The following is a 21,527-nucleotide window of genomic DNA, read 5'->3' on the forward strand; positions in this document are numbered from 1 at the left end:
GAAACATTTCAACTGTATTCCTGAAATATTTTGACATTATTCCCGAAACATTTCGACTTTATTCCTGTAGCATTTTGACTTTATTCCCGTAGCATTTCGACTTTATTCCCGAAACATTTTGACTTTATTCCCGAAACATTTCGACTTTATTCCCGTAGTATTTCAGCTTTATTCTGGAAATATTTTTACTTTATTCTGGAAACATTTCAAATTAATTCCCATAGTATTTCGACTTTATTCCCGAAACATCTTGACTTCATTAACGTAGCATTTCGACTTTATTTCCCGTAGCATTTCGACTTTATTCTCGAAACATTTCGACTGTATTCCCGAAACATTTCGACTTTATTCCCGTAGTATTTCAGCTTTATTCTGGAAATATTTTGACTTTATTCTGGAAACATTTCAAATTAATTCCCATAGTATTTCGACTTTATTCCCGAAACATCTTGACTTCATTAACGTAGCATTTCGACTTTATTCTCGAGACATTTCGACTGTATTCCCGAAACGTTTTGACTGTATTCCAGAAGCGTTTGGACTTCATTTCTGAAGCGTTTTGACTTTATTCCTGAAACATTTCAACTACACAAATTAATATATTTTTGATGAAATCCAAGAGCTTTCTGACCCTGCAACTGTTCAACTGTAATGTTATGAAGCTACAAGAATACTATATTTTGTACACAAAGAAAACAAACATATTGACTTTATTCAACAATTTCTTCTCCTCTGTGTCAGTCTTCGATGTACAAAATCCAAGCATCAAGTTTTGCATGGATAAGCATTACTTGGAATGTAAAACTGGAAAAATTCTTTGTTTGGGTTCTTGTGTATACTGCCCTATATGATAACAAAGCATATCAAATGCTTTCCCCCCACTCTATCTCCTCTCTCGCTCCCTCTCCCTCCTCTCTCTCTCAATTTTTATAGTCAGTGCACCATTTTGCAGTTCTTATCCTCTCTTGATCTCTCAACCCATATATATTCAGAGCTCTTTTTAATCTTCACCCGGTGCATCTGCCTTGTTTTCAGACCACAATCAGTGCATCAAATAGTTGAAGTCTTGGGCACCAAAACCACCTTTAATTTGCCAAGAGAGTGAAATAAATTAGCAGTTTTATGATGAGCTTTTAAATGCCAGCCAAATCTCATTTGCAGCAGAAGTTTAGAGTGCATGTAATTTTACAACCAGCACACACACCATGTTTAAGAAGTTCTCAGGGGCAGAAGGTACCTTGCTCCCAGGCTTGCTCTGTCTCTCTCTCTCTTCCTCCCCCTCCGAAAAAGTGATACAGTACATTAATCTGCCGACATGGTTCCTATCTTTCTCCCTGCCTCTCCCTCTCTTTCTCTCTCAATCTCTCTCTCATCTAATGAAGTCTTGGAAGAATTCATTTAATTAAGTGTGGAGAGAAGACCCTCCACACAATCGATGCTTCTCCCTCTTCGTTAGGAGAAAAGGATTTTGCTCCGTTCGCTGCAGTCGATGAGGTGGAAATAGACACGTTGCTCTCTAGCCTGAAGAGGCAGAGAATGAGGGAGGAATGGCAGATGAGGGGGAAAGCCTACATTTGTTAAAATGTTGTATGAAAAGTTCACCCAAAAATGAAACTTTCCATTATTTACTTTCACATTGTTCTAACCTTGTATGACTTTTTTCCTGTCTATAAAATTAAAATGAATGTAAAATGGAGCTATAAAGCTCTAAAATAACAAAAAGCACTATAAAAATATCATAAAATTAGTCCATGGGAGCTTTGTATTTGTGTGAGAAATGGACAGAATTTGAAGTCATGGAACATTCTTTTAGCGCCACTAGGTAAACATCTCACATCAAATATGTCACAAAACGTACATGGTACATATTTCTCATCTTGCAAAAAAGTTCCTACAGGTACGTTTTTGTCATGAGATCAGGTTTTCAAAATGAAAAGTCATAAAGGTTTGAAAAAAATTACTTTAAAAGAAAGAAGTTTGAAATCAGTTACTTTTGTTCAACAGAGAAGGAAATACATTTGAGTTCTCAGGTCAGCGGGCACAGTGAACCAAAGCACATTAACTTTCATTCTGGAGAAGAAACCTTTGGTGCTCCAGTTCCAAGATTTCTGAATTAATACAAACACTGTCCAAGTCCAAAACTCTTTTCAAGATGTCCTCTGGCCCTTTCCTATTTCGAATGCATCCTCACAGGCAAATTGGTATGCAAGTGTTTTTCTTTTTGTTGTGCTGCTTCGGTATGCGCAGGGCATCCGAAGGTCTTTTCTCATTGTTCAGTCAGGTGGATTGTTGTCATTATTTCTTCTCTCGTATTGGAAACAGAAGCGTGTTCCCCGGTGAAAGCACACATTATTCAAAGCAGAGTACTTATTTGATGAGGCATGACACTTTCTACCATTTTAGTGATGTTTGCATACATTGTGGATGGCATAGAAATGTTTCAAAATGTTTCAAAATTAGACCCTGACAAAATATAGGATTAAAAATGAGTAGAAGTTTTGTTTATTTTGTTGAGGTTATGCAGAAATTCGAAGTCTATGCATTCCTAAGATACGCTATGCTGCATGAAACCTGTCATATCTACCAATGACCATCATTTTCCTTAAAAGCTAAGTTTTTGCATTGGAATATATTACCTTAGTTTGGTATCTCTGCAACATATGATCTTGGTGTGATGGTGTACACATATAGTTTCTTAAAGGATTAGTTTACTTCCAGAATAAATATTTCCTGATAATTTACTCATCCAAGATATTAATGTCTTTCTTTCTTCAGTTGAAAAGAAATTAAGGTTTTTGAGGAAAACATTCCAGTATTTTTCTCCATATAGTGAACATCAGTGGGTTGAAGGTCCAAATTGCAGTTTCAATGTAGCTTCAAAGGGCTCTACACAATCACAGCCGAGGACTGTTTAACTTTCTTTGCACGTTGCTACGTCACGTGTGACCTTTCCAATGTGACTACGTAATGTGTAAAGTCGAGCTAGTGCATGGCAAGCATTTGTGGTTAAAAAGTATGTACTTTTTTTTTAACGACCATTTCGCTATAAGACTTTTTTCTTGGCTGGGATTGTGTAGAGCCTTTGGAAGCTGCACTGAAACTGCAATTTGGATCTTCAATCCGCTGATCCCTGTTGAAGTCCACTACAGTTGAAGTCAAAAGTTTACATACACCTTGAGGAATCTGCAAAATGTAAATTATTTTACCAAAATAAGCGGGATCATACAAAATGAATTGTTCATAAGTCCCTTGTTTGTTCTGAGCAGTTAAACTGCCCGCTGTTCCTCAGAAAAAAACCTTCAGGTTCCACAAATTCTGTGGTTTTTCATCATTTTTGTGTGTTTGAACCCTTTCCAGCAATGACTGTATGAATTTGAGATCCATCTTTTCACACTGAGGACAACTGAGGGACTCATAATTAACTAATACAGAAGGTTCAAATGCTCACTGATGCTCCAGAGGGAAAAATGATGCATTAAGAACCTGAAGTGTAAACTTTTGAACAGAATGAAAATGTGTACATTTTTCTTATATTATATTAATAATAATAACCCCCCCCCCCCCCCCATTTAGTACTGCCCTTCAGAAGTTACAGAAGATACTTGCAGGCAAAGACAAAATAAGTTAAATTTACCCTGAACTTAAAATTCTAAAAGTTTTCACCCCCGGCTCTTGTGTCAATGCGTTAATGTTTCCTTCTGGAGGATCACTGAGCGTTTGAACCTTCTGTAATAGTTGCATATGAGTCCCTCAGTTGTGTTCTCAAATTCATTCAGTCATTGCTGGAAAGGGTTCAAATACACAAAAATGCTGAAAAACCACAGAATTTGTGGAACCTGAAGGATTTTTCCAAATCCAAAACAGTTTTACTCTTCAGTACAAACAAGGGACTCAACTATCACTAAACAAAAAAACACAGCTGTGGATCATTCAGGTAACAACACAGTATTAAGAATCAAGGGTATGTAAACTTTTGAACAAGGTAATTTCTATAAATTAAACTATTTTCTCTTGTGGACTATATGAAAACATATTTTATGTGAAATATCTTAATTCAGGTCAGTACTAAATATGTGACCCTGGACCACAAAACCAGTCTTAAGTCGCTGGGGTATATTTGTAGCAATAGCCAAAAATACATTGTAAGGGTCAAAATTATTGATTTTTCTTTTATGTCAAAAATCATTAGGAAATTAAGTAAAGATCATGTTCCATGAAGATTTTTTGTAAAATTCCTACTGTAAACCAATCAAAATGTAATTTTTGATTAGTAATATGCATTGCTAAGAACTTAATTTGGACAACTTTAAAGGTGATTTTCTCAATATTTAGATTTTTTTGCACCGTTAGATTCCAGATTTTCAAATAGATGTATCTCTGCCAAATATTGTCCTATCCTAACAAACCATACATCAATAGAAAGCTTATTTATTGAGCTTTCATATGATGCATATATCTCAGTTTTGTAAAATTTAACCTTATGACTGGTTTTGTGGTCCAGGGTCACATATAATAACATGCATTTAGTATGATCCCTCTTATTTTAGTAAAATAATTAACATTTTGCAGATTCTGCATTTCTTTTCAACTAAAGAAAGAAGGACATGAATATTTTGGAGGATATGGAGTGAAGAAAATTATCAGGTAATTTTTATTCTAAAATTGAACTAATCCTTTAACTAACTTAACCTTCCTGGTGGACTGACTTTACCCAGTTTTGCTAGTTAACCAACTAGACCACAACCCAAGCTAACATTCATACTGCTCCAAGCTGGTCTTTTCAGCAAGGATTTTCGCAAACGTAGTACGTCTAGGATTTGCATCCTAAAAAACGAACATGCTAAATCCTCCACGGCGAATTTATTTCACATGTGATAGTGGTTCCCTCGGAGCCAACATTTTCAAAGTAACACATCTTTATACTCTATCTGCATGTACCATCACAGATGTCAAATAGTCTTTGAAGAATATGCACGCTTTGATGGCATGCATGAACGCAAACATGCAAGAGCCTCCCGCCTCTGTGGAGAATGAAATAAGAGCCATAACATGGACACATGCACCCACATAAAAAAAAAGACACCCCGCACAGCAGAATAATTTTTCTGCTTATCATTACCGTCCTGTGAAGTGCTGTTGAAATGTCATTAAATACATATTTAGATGTGTGTCCCCCTCTCCAGTCCAAGTCCAATGGATTTTCCCTGTGAATATTGATTTAACTGTGACTTTTAAAGTTTATGATGGGGAGTGTTGGTGTTGGATTGTAATGATTTTTAATCGGAACGTCAACGCTGTTCTATATCACTGCATTAATCACAAGCCATGAGTAGAATAGTGACACCATTTCAACATTTTTCACACGCTGCGAGCGCTTGGATCTATGAATACTACGTCTTTGGTGAGCAAATTCTGAATTAAAATACAATTTTTGAAAAATACAATTACAATTTTTAAAGCCAGATATGTCAAAAAAGGTCTTTATTTATTCTGTATGGCATTATTTGTAGTCAAATATGCATATGGCCAACTGGGCAACATGTACAGCAACATCCCTTCTGCATAATTTTTCTTACAATACTTGATTTCTGGGAGGTTGTCTATTAAATAAATGACTCAAATATCTGTGCTATCAAACTCCAGCTTTTGTTCTACTACAATAGGATCAAGTATTTTAACCGTTGGAATTGTCACACCACAATTGCCAAGCGTCTGAACACGTATTGATTGTGACATGTCCTTGTTTTAACGGCATGTTGAGATCAGTTTGGTAGAATGTGATTTCCTTTTGCAAACTCTTTGAGAGTTTGAGATGGACCCATAGTGATCTAAATGATTTATGGTGTTTTCCTCCCTCTCTCCCAGCATCCCCATTGCCCCAACCTTTCGACATATAGCCAAAGCCAGATATTATTCTGCTTGGCCTTGGGGCATGAAGACAAAGTCATAAACAACACGCACACTGTTTCCTCTGCTCTGATGCTTTACAATTAAATGTCTGTCATTTCAGTTTTATGCACTGTTCCCGCTTCTTCAAACATTTTTTAGAGCTTCTTTTTTTCTGTGAGGGTTTAGCTCATCATATTTCTTGGCAACCCTCATCCACCTCATCTCATCTTCTTTTCGCTGTTGACTTTAATGTTTCTTATCTAGGAGGATACAGTAGCTCTTAGAAAAGAGGGTATTGGCGTAGTACTTGATTCCCAGATGCCTTATTTAATCTGCATTGATGAAGATCTCCTCAGCACAGGGGTCGTTCTCTATCATTTAAAGGTAAGCAATTGAGCTCATCTCTCATTGACGTGATGTTGTTTGCCAGTTTTGCCCAAACAATATTTCTTGTCAATAAGTAGAGTATTGTTGGGATTATTGTTGTGCTATTGTGGGGTTTCTAAGCATTCCCCGTTCTGCTGTTTAGGATGGTAGAACTTCAGTTGGGGCTGGAGGAAGCGAGCCTGAGCAGGATATAGGTTTGTATTCTGTCCACATCGATTTTGTTCCTGACAGGAAGTTGTCTGCAATGTCAGAGACTTTTTCACTCTGTTCTGCAGTTCTCCATGGTGAGGCCGTTCAGAGGGAACACTGTGTGTTCGAGAACCAGAGAGGAACTGTCATGCTTGTACCTCTCCCAGGAGCCAGGTGTGCAGTCAATGGGGTGGAGGTGACCCAGCCATGTCTTCTGACACAGGGTAATAAACTGTTCTGTCACATTTTTTTTGTTAGATCTGTGAATATTTATGAATTATTTCATAATGAAGTGTTGTAATTTTTACATGTTAAGGGTGTTTGGAGTTGGTTAGAGTTGAGTAAGTTGAGTAAAATGGAAACAATTACGAGAAATAAAGCCAGTACTGCAAGATAAAAGTGAGCAATTTCTACTTTTTTCTTTTGCAATTACGAGCTATAAAGTCCAGTTTGTGGGGGGAAAAAGACTTATATGTTCTCAGAAAGAATTGCCATTTATATCTCACAAGGAAAAAAAGTCACAATTGCGAGTTTATATTTTGCAATTCTGACTATCTTCCTCAGAACTGTGAGTTTGTATCACAGAATTCAGAGCAAAAAAGTCAGAACTGCAAGACAAAATCTTGCAATTTCTACTTTTTTTCTCGCAATTCTGTTTTTTCTCAGAATCGTGAGATATAAACTCCAGACCATTTCTGAGGGGAAAGGAAGACTGATATGTTCTCAAAATTGCGAGTTTACATCTCACAATTCTGAGGGAAAAAAGTCAGAATGGTGAGTTTTTATCTCAATTCTGACTTTATTTCCCAGAATTACGAGTTTATATCTTGCAATTCTGACTATCTTTCTCAGAACTGTGAGTTTGTATCACAAAATTCAAAGGAAAAAAGTCAGAATTGTGAGATATAAACTGCGAGTTAAGTCCAGTTCGAGAGAGAAAAAAAAAAGACTGTGTACAATTCTGACTAATAACTCGCAAGTGTGTGTTATAAAGTCAGAATTATGAGATATAAACTCACAATCCAGAGGAAAAAAGTCACAATTGCAAGATGAGTTCATGTTGCAATTCTACATTTTTTTTTCTCACAACTGCGAGTTTCATTTCTCAGAATTGAGAGTTTGTATCACAAAATTCTGATTGTTTTCTTGTCAGAATTATGAGATAAAAAGTTGTGATTTTTTTTTTATTTAATAGTTTGGTAATAGTAAGAATTGGACCTTAAAATAAAGTGAGATCAAAAGTTTGTCAGTGTTGAAAACATTAGTTTTTTTTAATCAGGTTTCTGTGAAAAGAAAGTGTGTTATAAAGTCAGAATTGTGAGATATAAACTCACAATTCTAAGGAAAAAAAGTTACAATCGCCAATTTTTTATTAGTGGCATAAACGTAACTACCTCACTAAGTATTAATAAACAGTAATTAGAAATTATTGACGCAAAACTCGTGGTTAATAATAGTAAGAATTGGATCATAAAATAAAGTGTGACCAACTTTATCAGATTCTTTGAAGAGAAAGTTTAAAAGAACACCATTTGTTAGAATTTTTGTAAAAAGTAACAATGTACATTATGTACAGTTGCAATCAAAATTATTCAACCCCCTTGACCTGCAAGACATTTTGCTGCAGAGAACAAAATTTTGTGAAAACAATTTAACAAAGGCATCAGTAAACTATTAAAGAAAGTTTATTAATACACATTTGAGTAATTCTGAGAACGTAAGTTGATGAATAATGAAAAAAAAATCGAATTGGCTCTAAACATTCATGTTCAAAATTATTCAACCCCTGAAAGTAAATTTGGTGTAGAATCTTTTATTCTTTAAAACCACCAATAAACACTGCCTGGAAGTGCTTAGATGCTTCTGTCACCTTTCTGCTGCAATCTTGGGCCATTCCTCGCCTGAAAAAGCTTTCAGATCACTGATAATCTTTGGTTTTTACTTTGCCACTGCTTGCTTCAAATTCAACCATGTATTTTCAATGAGAATTAAATGTGCAAACTGAACAGGCCACTTAAAAACATTCTATGACTGATTCCTTAACCAAGCGTAAGTAGATTTGAACGTATACTTTGGGATGATTGTCCAGCAGGAAAGTCCACTGATTATTAGCTTCAGACTTTGCACAAAAGGCATCACAATGTTTGCCAAAATGGTCTGTTGTCAATTTGTGTTTTGGTCTGAGGCTCCACCCTCCAGCTATCGACTAATCACGAAGTCAGTAGAGTTTCGTCCTCCGGGTTGCCAGCTCAGCTGCAGCTACGAACGTATCGTATAACACATGTATAACGTTACGAAACCTAAAAGCCTCGTTATGAATCCGAAATACGTTGTGACAAAGTCCAAATTAACACAAGGATTTGTATAGGAGATGCCTTTGAAAGATGCAGACGGCTGAAAACGGAGAAGAATTTGAAGACAGACGCCAACGTTGCTAATTTTCTCCTGGACAGGTAAGATTCATCTATGTTTGGCTAACTTCGCTTCAGTACACAGTGGATTTTCCACGGTCGCCCGTGCTAAATGCGTTCATAAAAAGCGCTATATCACACCACTAGCAGGGTATGAAAACAATCTATGTTCCGACTGAAATGTGGTATTACAGTACATCTTTACGAAGTATTTCGCTAATCGCCATTAGTACATTTTTGCGTTACATAATTACTTCGCAAAACATCTCTCGTGAAGCATAAGCATAATTAACAGAAGAAAAAAAATTACTGTGTAGGACTGTGTAGGCTCCTTGTAGCAGCCTAGGTTCCTGCTGGATCCTGCAGCTTAGCTGGCAACCTCGAGTCAGGGGGGAGCGGGAGGGGATACACCGTTCTACAGTATTTTGAAAGTGATTGCAGTACCAGTTTTGGCCACAATCCTACATACGTTTCCTTTAACTGTACAATCAAACAAATTTATAAAAAATATAGAAAATATGAAGAATGTCAAACCCTCTGTTTTAACTACAATTCAAAGGAGCTCTTGGAGTATGTCTGCGTCTTGCCACTTCAGATCTCCCCTCTGCATTCCCAGTCCCATGGAGTGAAACAGTCCCGCCCTACTGCCTCTATCCTTGTACTTGTCCACTAGAGCGACTCTCATCTCAGAGTGAGACTCGCGGCACTTCCAGAACAGCCAAACATGACTGAGGTTAACACTCTGGCGGACAAAGCACCCGACCCGCAGTTAATTGGCAGATGAAACAGATAGAGTGCAGAGGGGGTTTGAAGTGCATGTGTGGGATTAACCTTTCAAAAAGGGTAAAACCTCCAGAATTCAGACAAAACAGGCTAGATCTATTCTGGGTGTAAGATTAAAAAAAAGAGAGAGAAAGAGAGAAAAGCCAACTAAAAGGAAGAAGTCTTATAAGAGAGTGAGAGAACCATGCTAGTCTCCTTTTCACAAATTTCAATTTGCCAATGTTCCCCTCTTTAGACACGGTGGCATCTGAAGCTATTTCCTTTGGACAAATGATAGTAATTTCCACAGCAACCATGGCCCAAATCCATCTGATGCAGGCCTTTCAAGGGCTTTGTCACCCCTTGGAAGTCATTAATAGAGGCAAGATTATTTTTTTTCACCCCAGAAAGAGCGAGGAGAGAAAGAGAGAAATGGGCATCTGCTCCGGGAAGAATCCAACATTCTCACAATCCCCCGGGAAAGTTACGTTTCAGTAATGTTCGGCATAATGTGTTTACTAGAAGGGAAACTGATAGGTTGGGCCCATGGTCAGGATTGCATATTTACTCTCTTTTCATGTCTATCTATCATTATTTGTGTTTGCCAGATTTGCTGGAATGCGTATTTTTGGCTTTTATTGTAAAAGTAAACTGTTATTTGCCACACAAATGTGAAACAGTGTTTTGCAGAGAGGCACGGATATAGAAATATAGATTGCTATAGTAGTCCAGACTGGATGTAGGTCTTTGCATTTCTCTAATGATTCTGCTTTGACTTTTTATTTAGAATTATTTTCATTGGTTAACAAAATAGATAGCTATGTCATGTATTAATTAACAGATTAATTCACTCCACAATTAAATTTCCAGGCAATTTACTCACCCCCATGTCATCCAAGAGTTTGCATGGAGTTTTAAAGGAGTAGTTCACTTCCAGAATAAAAATTTCCTGATATTTACCCTTATGTCATACAAGATATTCATAACTTTATTTCTTCAGTCGAAAAGAAATTAAGGTTTTTGAGGAAAACATTCCAAGATTTTTCTCCATATAGTGGACTTCAATGGGGATCAGCAGGTTGAAGGTCCTAATTGCAGCTTCAAAGGGCTCTATATGAGGAATAAATACTTATCTAGCAAAATGATCAGTCATTTTCCAAAAAACAATAAAAATGTTTATACTTTTTAACCACAAATGCTCATCTTGCACTAGCTAGACTTCACACATTACATAATCATGTTGGAAAGGTCATGCTTGACCAGAGATGGAAATAACGGTGTTATAAATAAACAGCATTAAAAACGGCATTACTTTTTTGTAACAAATAACTGTTTCCACCATTACAATGCTGTTACTGTTACTGACAATAAAACGCGGCTATACTAATATTCACGTTGCGTCCTTCTGAGGCAAATTCCGGCTTTATTCCTCTCAGTACGTCTTCTTCCAGAAACAAAAAGTAGCCAAGATGAACTTAAAGGGGTCATCGGATGCAAAATTCACTTTGACATGTTGTTTGAACATTAATGTGTGTTGGCAGTTTGTGTACACAACCACTCTACAATGATAAAAATCCACCCAGTGGTATTTTTTTAATCTTTAAAAGTAATATCCCCTTTTTAAAATCAGGTCATTCTCAGCTTTTTGTCAGTGTGACAGCACACCAACAGAGGCCATTGCCATTGTGTCGACTCAGGTGCAGGGGAAGACAAGAATGTCTCTGATTGAGCAATTCAGGTGTTCTGTTGTTGAATATAATAATGAGCATAGCAGTCGTCATGTACTCCCAACATCTGAGCCACTGAAGATGAAGATTAATGTTACTTTTGTTTTTGAATGAAAAGCGCTGATTCCGATCTACATATGCGTCTATGTTTGTGCGAATCATGAAAAGAGGTGACGGAGACCAAGAATTGATTTATTTTACAAAAGCACATTGTTGTTAGACCTTGTTGTTAGACAGTTTCAAAATGTCAAAGTATTTTTAGTTTTTTTTCATGGTCATCAGTAAAAAACGAGACAGACCACACCAGTGCGACAACAGTGTTGCCAAGGGATGTTTTTTATATCCGTGCGCGGGTTGAAGCGACCCCAATAACGTGATATTTAGCCCTGAGAAGGTGTCTCTCACATTGCCCTATAGCAACATCAAAATAGTGTAGATTAGTGTACAATGTTTTATTCATCTGCCATATTTAACTTTGGGGGCATCCGCAAGTTACTTGACATATTTGAATTTTTTTTTTAAAAAGTAACACAATAGTTACTTTTACCGGTAATTAGTTACTTTTATAATGATGTAACTCCGTTACTAACTCAGTTACTATTTGTGAGAAGTAACTAGGAACTATAACCAATCACTTTTTTTAAATAACGTGCCCAACACTGCTTGTGACATAGGTGGAAGTACCGACCCAGTGTTTACAAAGCGAACATGCAAAGAAAGTCAAACACCCTTTGCAAAAAAAGGTAAAACAACACTATCAGGCAATTTTGAAGTTAAAGGGGACCCTATCTTTTTTAAACAAAATACCAAGATGAAGAACTAACCATGCATGACCTTTCCAACGTGATTACGTAATGCATGAAGTAGTGGACATGCATCACGGAGCTAGTAAAAGACAAGCATTTGTGGTTAAAAAGTAAATAAATTTTTATTTTTTATTTTTTTTTAGAAAATGACAGATCGTTTCGCTAGATCAGACCCTTATTCCTCGGCTAAGATCGTGTAGAGCCTTTTGAAGCTGCACTGAAACGGCAATTTGGACTTTCAACCCATTAGGCACCATTGAAGTCCACTATAAACTAGGGACGGGACGATAAATTGAACCGTGGATTGATTCTGAGATCTTCCGAATACATTGAGAAATGATTCTGAGCTTCAATTTTAACAGCAGATGGCACTTTAATCTAGTTTTTATCCGCACACTCAAACGCTCATGAAGAAGAGTGCTAAAGAGCAGAGCATGTGTCCATTCAGCTGTGTATGTAATTTAACCTCGGCTCAGAATGCTTATATGACGCAAGATTACTGTAAACACAGCCCACTGTGAACACCCTTGTAATGCGCTTTAACCTTTTTGAATTGTATGAATGATTATTTTATGTTCAAGTACGTGTAAGGATTTGGATGCAAGCAGAGCACAGCTGTTTCTAAAGCAAGCAGTGGCATCTGCTGTTCAAAACTAAGCTCAGAATCGATTTGACAAAGAATCGCAATGTGTTCTGAAAATCTCAGAATCAATGCTGAATCATTTCTTGATTCGCATTGCAATGATTTATCCTCCCATCCCTACTATAAACCTTAATTTCTTTTTGACCGAGTAATTTATTAGGAAACTTTGATTCAGGATCATATTTCTGTATTTGTCAGGAGTGAACATACAACTTGGAAAGGCCACTATGTTCCATTTCAACCATCCTCAAGAAGCAGCCCAACTTCGAGAGAAACGCAAGGTGGGTGAAACTGGACCTCTTATGAGGCTATTTGTACAAAAATATGTATTAAAATGCTGCTGGATAAAGGCTGAGCAGAATTACAAACTTATGTTAAAAAATGCAAGTCATCAGAAACCGCTTTCAGTTGTAATTGCTATGCCAATTGGCTGTGTGCTCCTCCAAGAGCTTTCTTCTTCAAAGAGGCACATATACTCTTCCCTCAAGCTAAAATTATAAATCCCTCTTGGTGTGTTTGCAAAGCGCCAGCTTTCCTTCTTTTATTTTTTATCTTTTACACCTTTTTTCCCTTCATTTCCTCAGAGAGGTAAAGTAATTGTGCACCTCAGTGTCTTCAGATAAGAGTCGAGCATGTCTCTGTCGTTTGGTTTGCAAGTGTGCACCTTCACTTCCCCTGTCTTACTTTCTCCGCCAGCCTCCGACACTCTCTCTAACTTTCCCTCCCTCTCTCTGTCTCTCACTGCTGTGACAGGTAATTAAATATTTCCTGACTGTTAAGTCTCTCATTGTAAAGTTAGACAGCAGCTGTTTCCTCTTCTGTGCACGGAGATTACAGCGACTTCTCTCTGCGTGAACTATTCTTATACTCACAAACAACTGTTAACTTGCCTCACGGAGCTCTCAGCGGCACCATTCAGTCATTTTTGTTGTACCAAACTTTGTTTTTGCTCAGACAAACTGCTAATTTCCATATTATACAACGGCACATAATAGTTTGAAGATTGCTTGCATAAACTAACTTCTTCTGAGAGCTGTTTCCATTGATATTTTGTGCCCAGATGAATCTTATGACTAATTTTTATGGTAAGATGATGTAAAACAAGGCAGCAAATCAGTGTGGAATGGTTTTCCTATCAGCTTAGATTATGAACGCTTAACAGTAAAAGTGAATAACGTGAATTATGTTTATGTTTGCCTCTTTTTCTCAATTTAAAATGAATTGCCACATCAGGCATCCAATTTTCTTAACAAAAGGGGATTTTTGGAGAAGATGCAGTCATTTTCTACTTTAGAAAAAAGTTATTGCTCACAAATTGCACATTCAAACAGAGGGGGCACTTGTCTAATTCAGATTTCTCAGACAACTGAATTTCAAATGCAACAAAAGTTATATTTTAATCTTTTGAAATTGCATCATATGTGTACGTTCAAATGTGTTTGTTTGAACATATTGACAGATATAGATGACTTCTGTCTTGAGTGGAACCATAATTACCATATGTTGAGGAAAACAAAATTGTGAATAATGACTTAAATTTCATTTTTAGTCCATGCACAAAGCTATTGAATCACTTCAGGAAACCTATGGTCCATGTTTGTGCATTTTTCCATTTTCATTTTATGGAACAGAAAAACATCTCCTTTTGTGTTCTGTGGCATAAAGTTAGTCATACAGATTTGGAGCAACATGACAATGAGTAAATGATGACAGTTTTTATTTTTGCGTGAACGAGCTCTTAAAACTTTTATTAGAACAAAGACAATTTGCTATAAAAGGTGTTTCATTTTCATGCTCATTGAGGCATGTTGCAATCATGTTTACTAGTCTCTTCGTATTCTACTCTCTCATTTCGATCTGAATGATGGTGATTTGTAGTGTTTTCTAATGGCATGTTTGCTTTAATTAGTGTGCTGTAATTGCCGTGTGTTAGAAACAGCTGTCTTTTCGGTTGTGAGAGTGTTTTTTACCACAGTGCTGTGTATGTGCTCAACCATCCATTTGTTTGTGTGTTCTCCACAGTCTGGGCTCTTCGTGTCGAGTAACTCCACTACGTTCTCTGAGGAGTCTTTCAGTCATTTCAGGTGAGTACACCTGCTGTGAGACAGACTGTGCCGTAGCCCCATCCATCCTCTGATTCATTATGTTATATAAGGTTTAGTCAGCATGGTAGCTTTATCTTCGTCCAGAAGATATTTTGCACTCCACTTATCCTGGAAAAATTAACTTTTAATGCTTCACTTAATATTTTTTATGAAGACCTAGACTTGGACTAGATGGGTATAAAGTGTCATATTAAGGACACTCTTAGTTTCTTTCATATAGGATGAGACTTAAAACCTGTTCACATCAAATAACACAGCATTTAGAATTTTCGCATGGAGTAGTTCACTTTCAGAATAAAAATTTCCTGATGTTTACCCTTGTATCATCCAAGATGTTTATAACTTTCTTTTTTTCAGTCGAAAAGAAATTTTTGAGGAGAACATTCCAGGAGTTTTCACTATATGGTGGACTTCAATGGGAGTCAATGGGTTGAAGGTCCAAATTGCAGTTTTAATGCAGCTTCAAAGGTCTCTACATGATCTCAGAAATAAGGGTCTTATCAATAGCAAAACGATTGGTCATTTTCTAAAAACAATATAAATTTTTATACTTTAATCACGGATGCTCATCTTGCGCTAACTCGACCGTGTGACGTAGGCAGAAGTACCGATCCAGTGTTTACAAAGCGAACGTGCAAAGAAAGTCAAACGGCCTTTACAAAAAGGTAAAACAACGATGTTGGGTGATTTTAAAGTTGGAGGAGAAAATGAGAAGATGAGATTTTTTCCCCGTACCCTACTTTTTAAAATTAAAATACACAGACAAAGAACTAGTGTTGGGTATCGAGAAGCAGTTCCATTTTAGAACTGGTTTCAAATTTCCAAGAACCAGGTATTTGATAAGAGACGTGCATTTCGATTCTGCTTAAGGATTCCTGTGTTCGTATTTTATTGCGATTGTAAACGATTTAAACGCAGGAAGGGAAAGAATTAGGGATGCACCGGTTGACCGGCCATAAATCGAAACCGGCCGGTTTTTGCATCTAACGCGCGTTTCGTTTTTATCCCGGCCGGTTCGCGGGCCGCGGCATTCGATTCATTCAGAAACATGTCACTTGTGTGGCGGTTTTTCGAAATCTGTGAGCAGGACGTGAAGATTGCAATCTGCAATGTCTGCAAAGGACAGCCGCTTTTCTGTGCTCGCTGAAGTTGCGCAAGCGTACCTGTCCTCGCCCTGCACAAGCGCAGACAGCGAACGTTTGTTCAGCTCAGCTTCTCACGTGACAGATGAAAAAAGAAACAGACTCACTTGTGACAAAGCTGAGATGCTTATTTTTGTAAAAAGCATTACTTTACTTTTGAAAAGCCAAAAATAAAAATCTGTTCTGTTAAGAATGATTATTATTATTTTACATTAAAATGCCTGTTGGCTTTACTTTACTAAAAGCATGTTTTACTTATTAAACTGTATTTACTTTCATATTTTTTATTTATTATTTTTCAGATGTCAGATGCTATTGATTCAATAGCCAAAGCCAGATTGGCCTGTTAAATACTAAATAAACATTTGTTTATGTTGTTTACTTGCATAACTTCTTGTTTTTGAAAAAAATCGGAAATCGGTATCGGAATCGGCCAGCTTGCTTGTAAAAAATCGGAATCGGAATCGGCCATGAAAAATCATGATCGGTGCATCCCTAGAAAGAATGTGTGCACTGTTTGCGTGCAGCGCACATATCAAGTTTCGCATTTACTGACCAATATGCACAAAAATACACTAGTAGGCTATATAATCATAAACTGCCGTTTTTTTGTCTTGAACGTAAACCATTTTGAAAGAAAACGTATGTGTAACAGTGTTTTTAGATGCGTGCATTTGGTGTTAAAGAGACAGCAGCCTAATAAACATTCTGCCTTATTATAGTATTAGTAGTATTTATGCTATTGCTAATTAATTCGTTTATTCCTATTTTATTACTGATTGTTTACTTGTCTTTAACCATTAAATGTTTCAAATTTATATTAGTCTAGTTGTTTTTGCTGTGGTAGTTTTTGTTAAAACCATAGGCAAAAGATCACTTGTAGGCCTAAAGTAGGGCTAGGCAATATGGCAAAAAAAAATAAAAAATTCCAGAAGGTTTGACCGATTTTTGTTGATTTTAACTAGTCAACTTGAAAATGTAACTACAACATGATTCAAGTAACTTGAATAGTTGTGCACCAAACATGAAGTTGTCAACATGATGTAAAGATTAAACAAATCTTTGTAGAAAAGATGCATAAACTACAACTACATCTTGTACAAACTTGTCTTATACAAATTATACTGTATGTTAAGAAATAATACGAGGAAAATGCTCAAAAATCTCAAAAGTCAAGGTAATTCAAATTCAAAATGACTGAAGGTGTAACACCAGTAGACTATTGTTACCTATAAATGTCCTGTTGCACTTGCGTCTCTCGCAGCGTCTCATGCATGCAGCACTCAAGTTAAAACAATTTTACTTCCATCCCATTGCATGTTTTTCCTATTCCACTGCCTGTGTCACATATTTGTCAGTTAAATCGTTCTTTTGTTATCATTGTCATATTGTCGCAGCATCTAATTCTAATATTTGGTAATATTTCTATTCAAAAACATGATTTCTCGTTTACTAAAAACTAAAATTGTGGCAAAACATTAAATTCGAATTAATCAATAAAATCGGTACAGCTCTAGGCATAAGTGTTTTACAGGCTGCTGCTTTTTGCTCAGGTTATTTAGCTGCAACAAAACACTTAAATACAAAAAATAAAATAAAAAATACAGAGTAAGTTTGTTTGACATCTTAATGTTTAATTTAAAAAAATAGGTATTAGATTTTTTTTTTTTATCTTGTTGGAATCAAAACTAAGAATTAAAAAGTGTCTGAATCGATAAGCAGAATCTGAATCTGAATCAAACAAATCAAAATTCAAACAATACCCAACCCTACAAAGAACTAACCACACATGACTTTTCCAACGTGATTACGCAATGCGTGAATGCTAGGCAAAGACAAGCTTTTGTGGTAAAAAAGTATATCAATTTGTATTTTATTTTTAGAAAATGGCCGATCGTTACACTAGATAAGTCCCTTATTCCTGCAATCAAACTGCAATTTGGACCTTCAGCCCATTGTGCACCACTGAAGTCCACTGCATGGAGAAAAATCCTGGAATGTTTTCCTCAAAAACCTTAATTTCTTTTCGACTAAATACAGACAGACATGAACATTTTAAATTTTAATGAAGGCAAGTAACTTAGTGATTTTTTATTCTGAAAGTGAACCAATCCTTTAATGCTGAATTTTGTTATCGTTATAAAAAAAAAAGTGTCATTCATACTTTTGCCGCAGGTTGTTTTTCATGTGCGTGGGTTGAAGTGACCCCAATAACGTAATATTTAGCCTCCAGAATGCTAATTTTACCAGAGGAACCCCACCACGAAACGTGTATTTTCCCCCCTGGAACGGGATTTGTACCGGGGGACCCCCTCGAAATGGTTAGTTTTGAGTAGCAATTGGATTGGTTTTGTTGTGAAAACCTGGTAACCCTGGTTCTTGCAGACTTTAGCTCTAACCACAGTTAAATACTTCAGGCAGTTCTGTTAGAACAGGCTGGAGCTCAACTCTACAGGACGTTGACCCTCCAGAAGCAGGACTGGACACCCCTGTGTCAGTCAGTTTAAGAATTTCCTCACATACAAGAAAGTTTGAAAAGAAAGAGAACAAGATATGTGGACAGCTACAGAGATTCAGGATGTTTTGTGTCGTGTTTGGCGACAACTATGACAATGAAGATAGCTCCCAGTCTCCCAACTCCCAGCTGGCAGACTTCTTTCTGACATGCTACTGTTTGCAGCTGGAGCCGAGAGACATCATGCATCATCTGTAAACCTCCAGGCTCTTCACATGTACACCCAATCTATGTGTGGCACTTTAGACGCCTTCAGCAATGTTCTGCACGCTGTTCCTCCTAATTGTTCCTTTGTCGGTGTTTACAAAATGTTTGTTTGCTTGGTCGTCTTTGGCTTTGTTGTTCAAAGCTTTCTATAGATAATGGATTTGTGTGTTTGATGTGAGCACCGCAAGCCGAGCAGATTGCTAATTTATTTCGTTCTGGCTTTCATTGATAGACTGTGGATTTGGTTTCTGCAAAAGCATCAGAACAGTCCAATGGGATTTGATGCACACATCAAACACTGCTAAATACAAGCAGAGCAAAAAAAGAGAAAAGCATTACACTGTCCAAATATGCTTTAATTTATCAGCAAGTCCGTTTTGTACTATGTATTTATAGCCTGCCCTGTACGTTTTTTGCTAGGCAAGACGAAATCAAGGATTTTTTATGGGTCTCCGTAGGCCTGGATTCATGTTTTTGTCATTTTGTAGTTTTACAATTTCCTAAGGAAAGCTTGCAAACATATATCAATCGTTTCTTTAATACTACAGTGACAAGAACATTAAATATCTGCCTTGTTTATAACCAGTTTTTGACACAAATTACCATTTATAATATTTCTTGTTCATCAGCAAGAGACGGATGCTTAGTTTTTTCATTCAGCTTGATTTCTGTTTAACCATAAGTCTTTGGTAAGTCATATTTTACCAATATGAAAAACATAAGTCCCGTAGTGCATGTAAAAATGAATCTGATTAAGCAGTTGCATTTGCACAGGCTTTATATGTCGCATGAGCGTCTGATCTTTCTCCCAACCCCCTCTTTCTCTTCTTCTCAGTTTGCAAACAGAAGGTGTGCTTCTCTAAAAGTTTAATCTTCAGCAAGTGAAACAGATTCTTCTCACCTATTCTGTCGCTTCACTGAAAACATTTTTTTTTCTCTTTTTTCACTCTTAGATTATGTATATTCACAATGTATTTAATTTTTTCTGAAATTGTGTAGAATATCAACAAATGAAGCTTTCAGAAAGCTTTAATTGCCTATTTATTTTAGGGTTCCTCATTTCCCAAGAGTTCCCAAGGGCTTACACAGGATTTTCATAGCAAACATTTTGGTAAAATTAGATGTCTGAGCACCTGTTAAGTCACATGTGCTGGTACTGGTAGATCACTGAAGTTTTGGGCATGCTGCATCTCTCCATAAAAAGTTTGCAGAGAGGAGCTAGGAAGCAGTACATACACAATCTTCTGCAGTTTTTATACTTTGTGAAATTTGTGCTGTGGTTCATATCTTATCTGTAGGATATTTGACAGATTTCCTTCAAAATACCTTGGGTTTTTTTTTAGTCTTGTTTGAATGCATAAAATTTTGATTTTTTTTTTCAGACAGTGCCATTAAATGACAGCTGTACAGCACATGGTTGATTTGCTCATCTAATACGAGGCATTCTCATATTTGGGTGAAATATTCCTGTAATATCAGTGCATGTCGCTTGATATATCTACTAATCTCAGCATCTGTCTGCTTCCCAATCAAAAACAAGATAACTAGATCAGTTAAGATTAAGGATATCTTACTAAAGATAAGGATGTGTTTATTTTCCCCAATCCCAGCCTTCTCTTCCTCAGAGTTTGCAAACAGAAGGTGCTCTCAATGCTTAAAGATCTGGGCTGTTAATTAAACGGTTGCAGGTTTGAACTCTACAAGGACTGAGAAGGTTGTACAAGACCAAGGCACTTAACCTTATTCAAAAGTTAAAATTCTGTCATTAATTACTCACCCTCTTGTCGTTCCAAACCTGTGGGACCTTCATTTATCTTTAAAAGACAAATTAAGATATTTTGGATGAAATCCAAGAGCTTTTTTGACCCTGCATAGACAGCAATACAACTACAGGGCTCGAAATTAACTTTTACTTGGTACTGGTAGCACTGGTGCTCCCAACTTCAAAAAGTTAGGAGCATCAAAAAAAAAAAAAATTTAAAAAATTTAAAAAATTAAAAAAAAAAAAAAAAAAAAAATTTTTAAAAATTTGCACCCAATTTATTTTTTAGTAATGCACCGATATTGATTCTTCATGGTCGATTTTGGTCGATGTTTTACAAGCAAATGGGCTGATTCTGAAAGCCTTTTTTATATATTTATTTTAGCCTTAAGCAAGGGACAAGAATGAATGATAATATGAGTACATGAACAAGATATTTTCTCTATTATAGGTACAGCCATTTAAATTAGAGGCAACCACTGCATTTTTAAACAACCTATATAAATAACAAAATATATTATAAATAGCAAAAAATAAACGACACAGTTCTTTCTTAGTCGTGTAGACAAACAGAGACCGAATCTTTCAAGCATGATACAGAGCTATAGACAAATACACAACTTATAGCCCACATATTAATAACAGCTTCGATATTTTATGTAGCGTAATTTGTGCGCATTGGGGAGTCGCTCTCGTGGGGTATTAAAATAGCTTTTTTATGAATGCACGTGCATGATTTACTTTTGGTTTTGTTTTAACGATCCCGCGAAATTCGGCGGTGCTGAGCGTGCATTCTACAATACAAGAGATTAGCCTACTTTAACAAAACCTTTTGAAAGTGGTAGGACACAAACGGGATTTTGAAAATCGTGTTCCCAGTGAAAATTACGCCCCTGTGTGAGTGCAACTCTGCCGCTGAGTTATCATTTGATGTGAATGTATGCCAAGTTGTACAGTAGCCTATGAAAAGATAGCCTATAGA

General features: G+C 36.6%; 1 protein-coding gene across 1 annotated transcript in view; it reads left to right on the plus strand.

Annotated features, from left to right (window-relative positions):
- The window catches only part of kif16bb (kinesin family member 16Bb), a 54,059-nt gene that overhangs the window by 25,745 nt on the left and 6,787 nt on the right, over window positions 1-21,527 (plus strand). Inside the window, exons 13-17 of the mRNA XM_073834920.1 lie at window positions 6,154-6,273; window positions 6,419-6,470; window positions 6,552-6,689; window positions 13,013-13,095; window positions 14,837-14,898. Of these exons, the coding sequence (XP_073691021.1) occupies window positions 6,154-6,273; window positions 6,419-6,470; window positions 6,552-6,689; window positions 13,013-13,095; window positions 14,837-14,898 (455 nt within the window). The remainder of the gene's footprint in view (window positions 1-6,153; window positions 6,274-6,418; window positions 6,471-6,551; window positions 6,690-13,012; window positions 13,096-14,836; window positions 14,899-21,527) is intronic.

Source organism: Garra rufa, chromosome 2 (assembly GCF_049309525.1).
Source record: "Garra rufa chromosome 2, GarRuf1.0, whole genome shotgun sequence".
In the NCBI taxonomy this organism is placed as follows: Eukaryota; Metazoa; Chordata; class Actinopteri; order Cypriniformes; family Cyprinidae; genus Garra; species Garra rufa.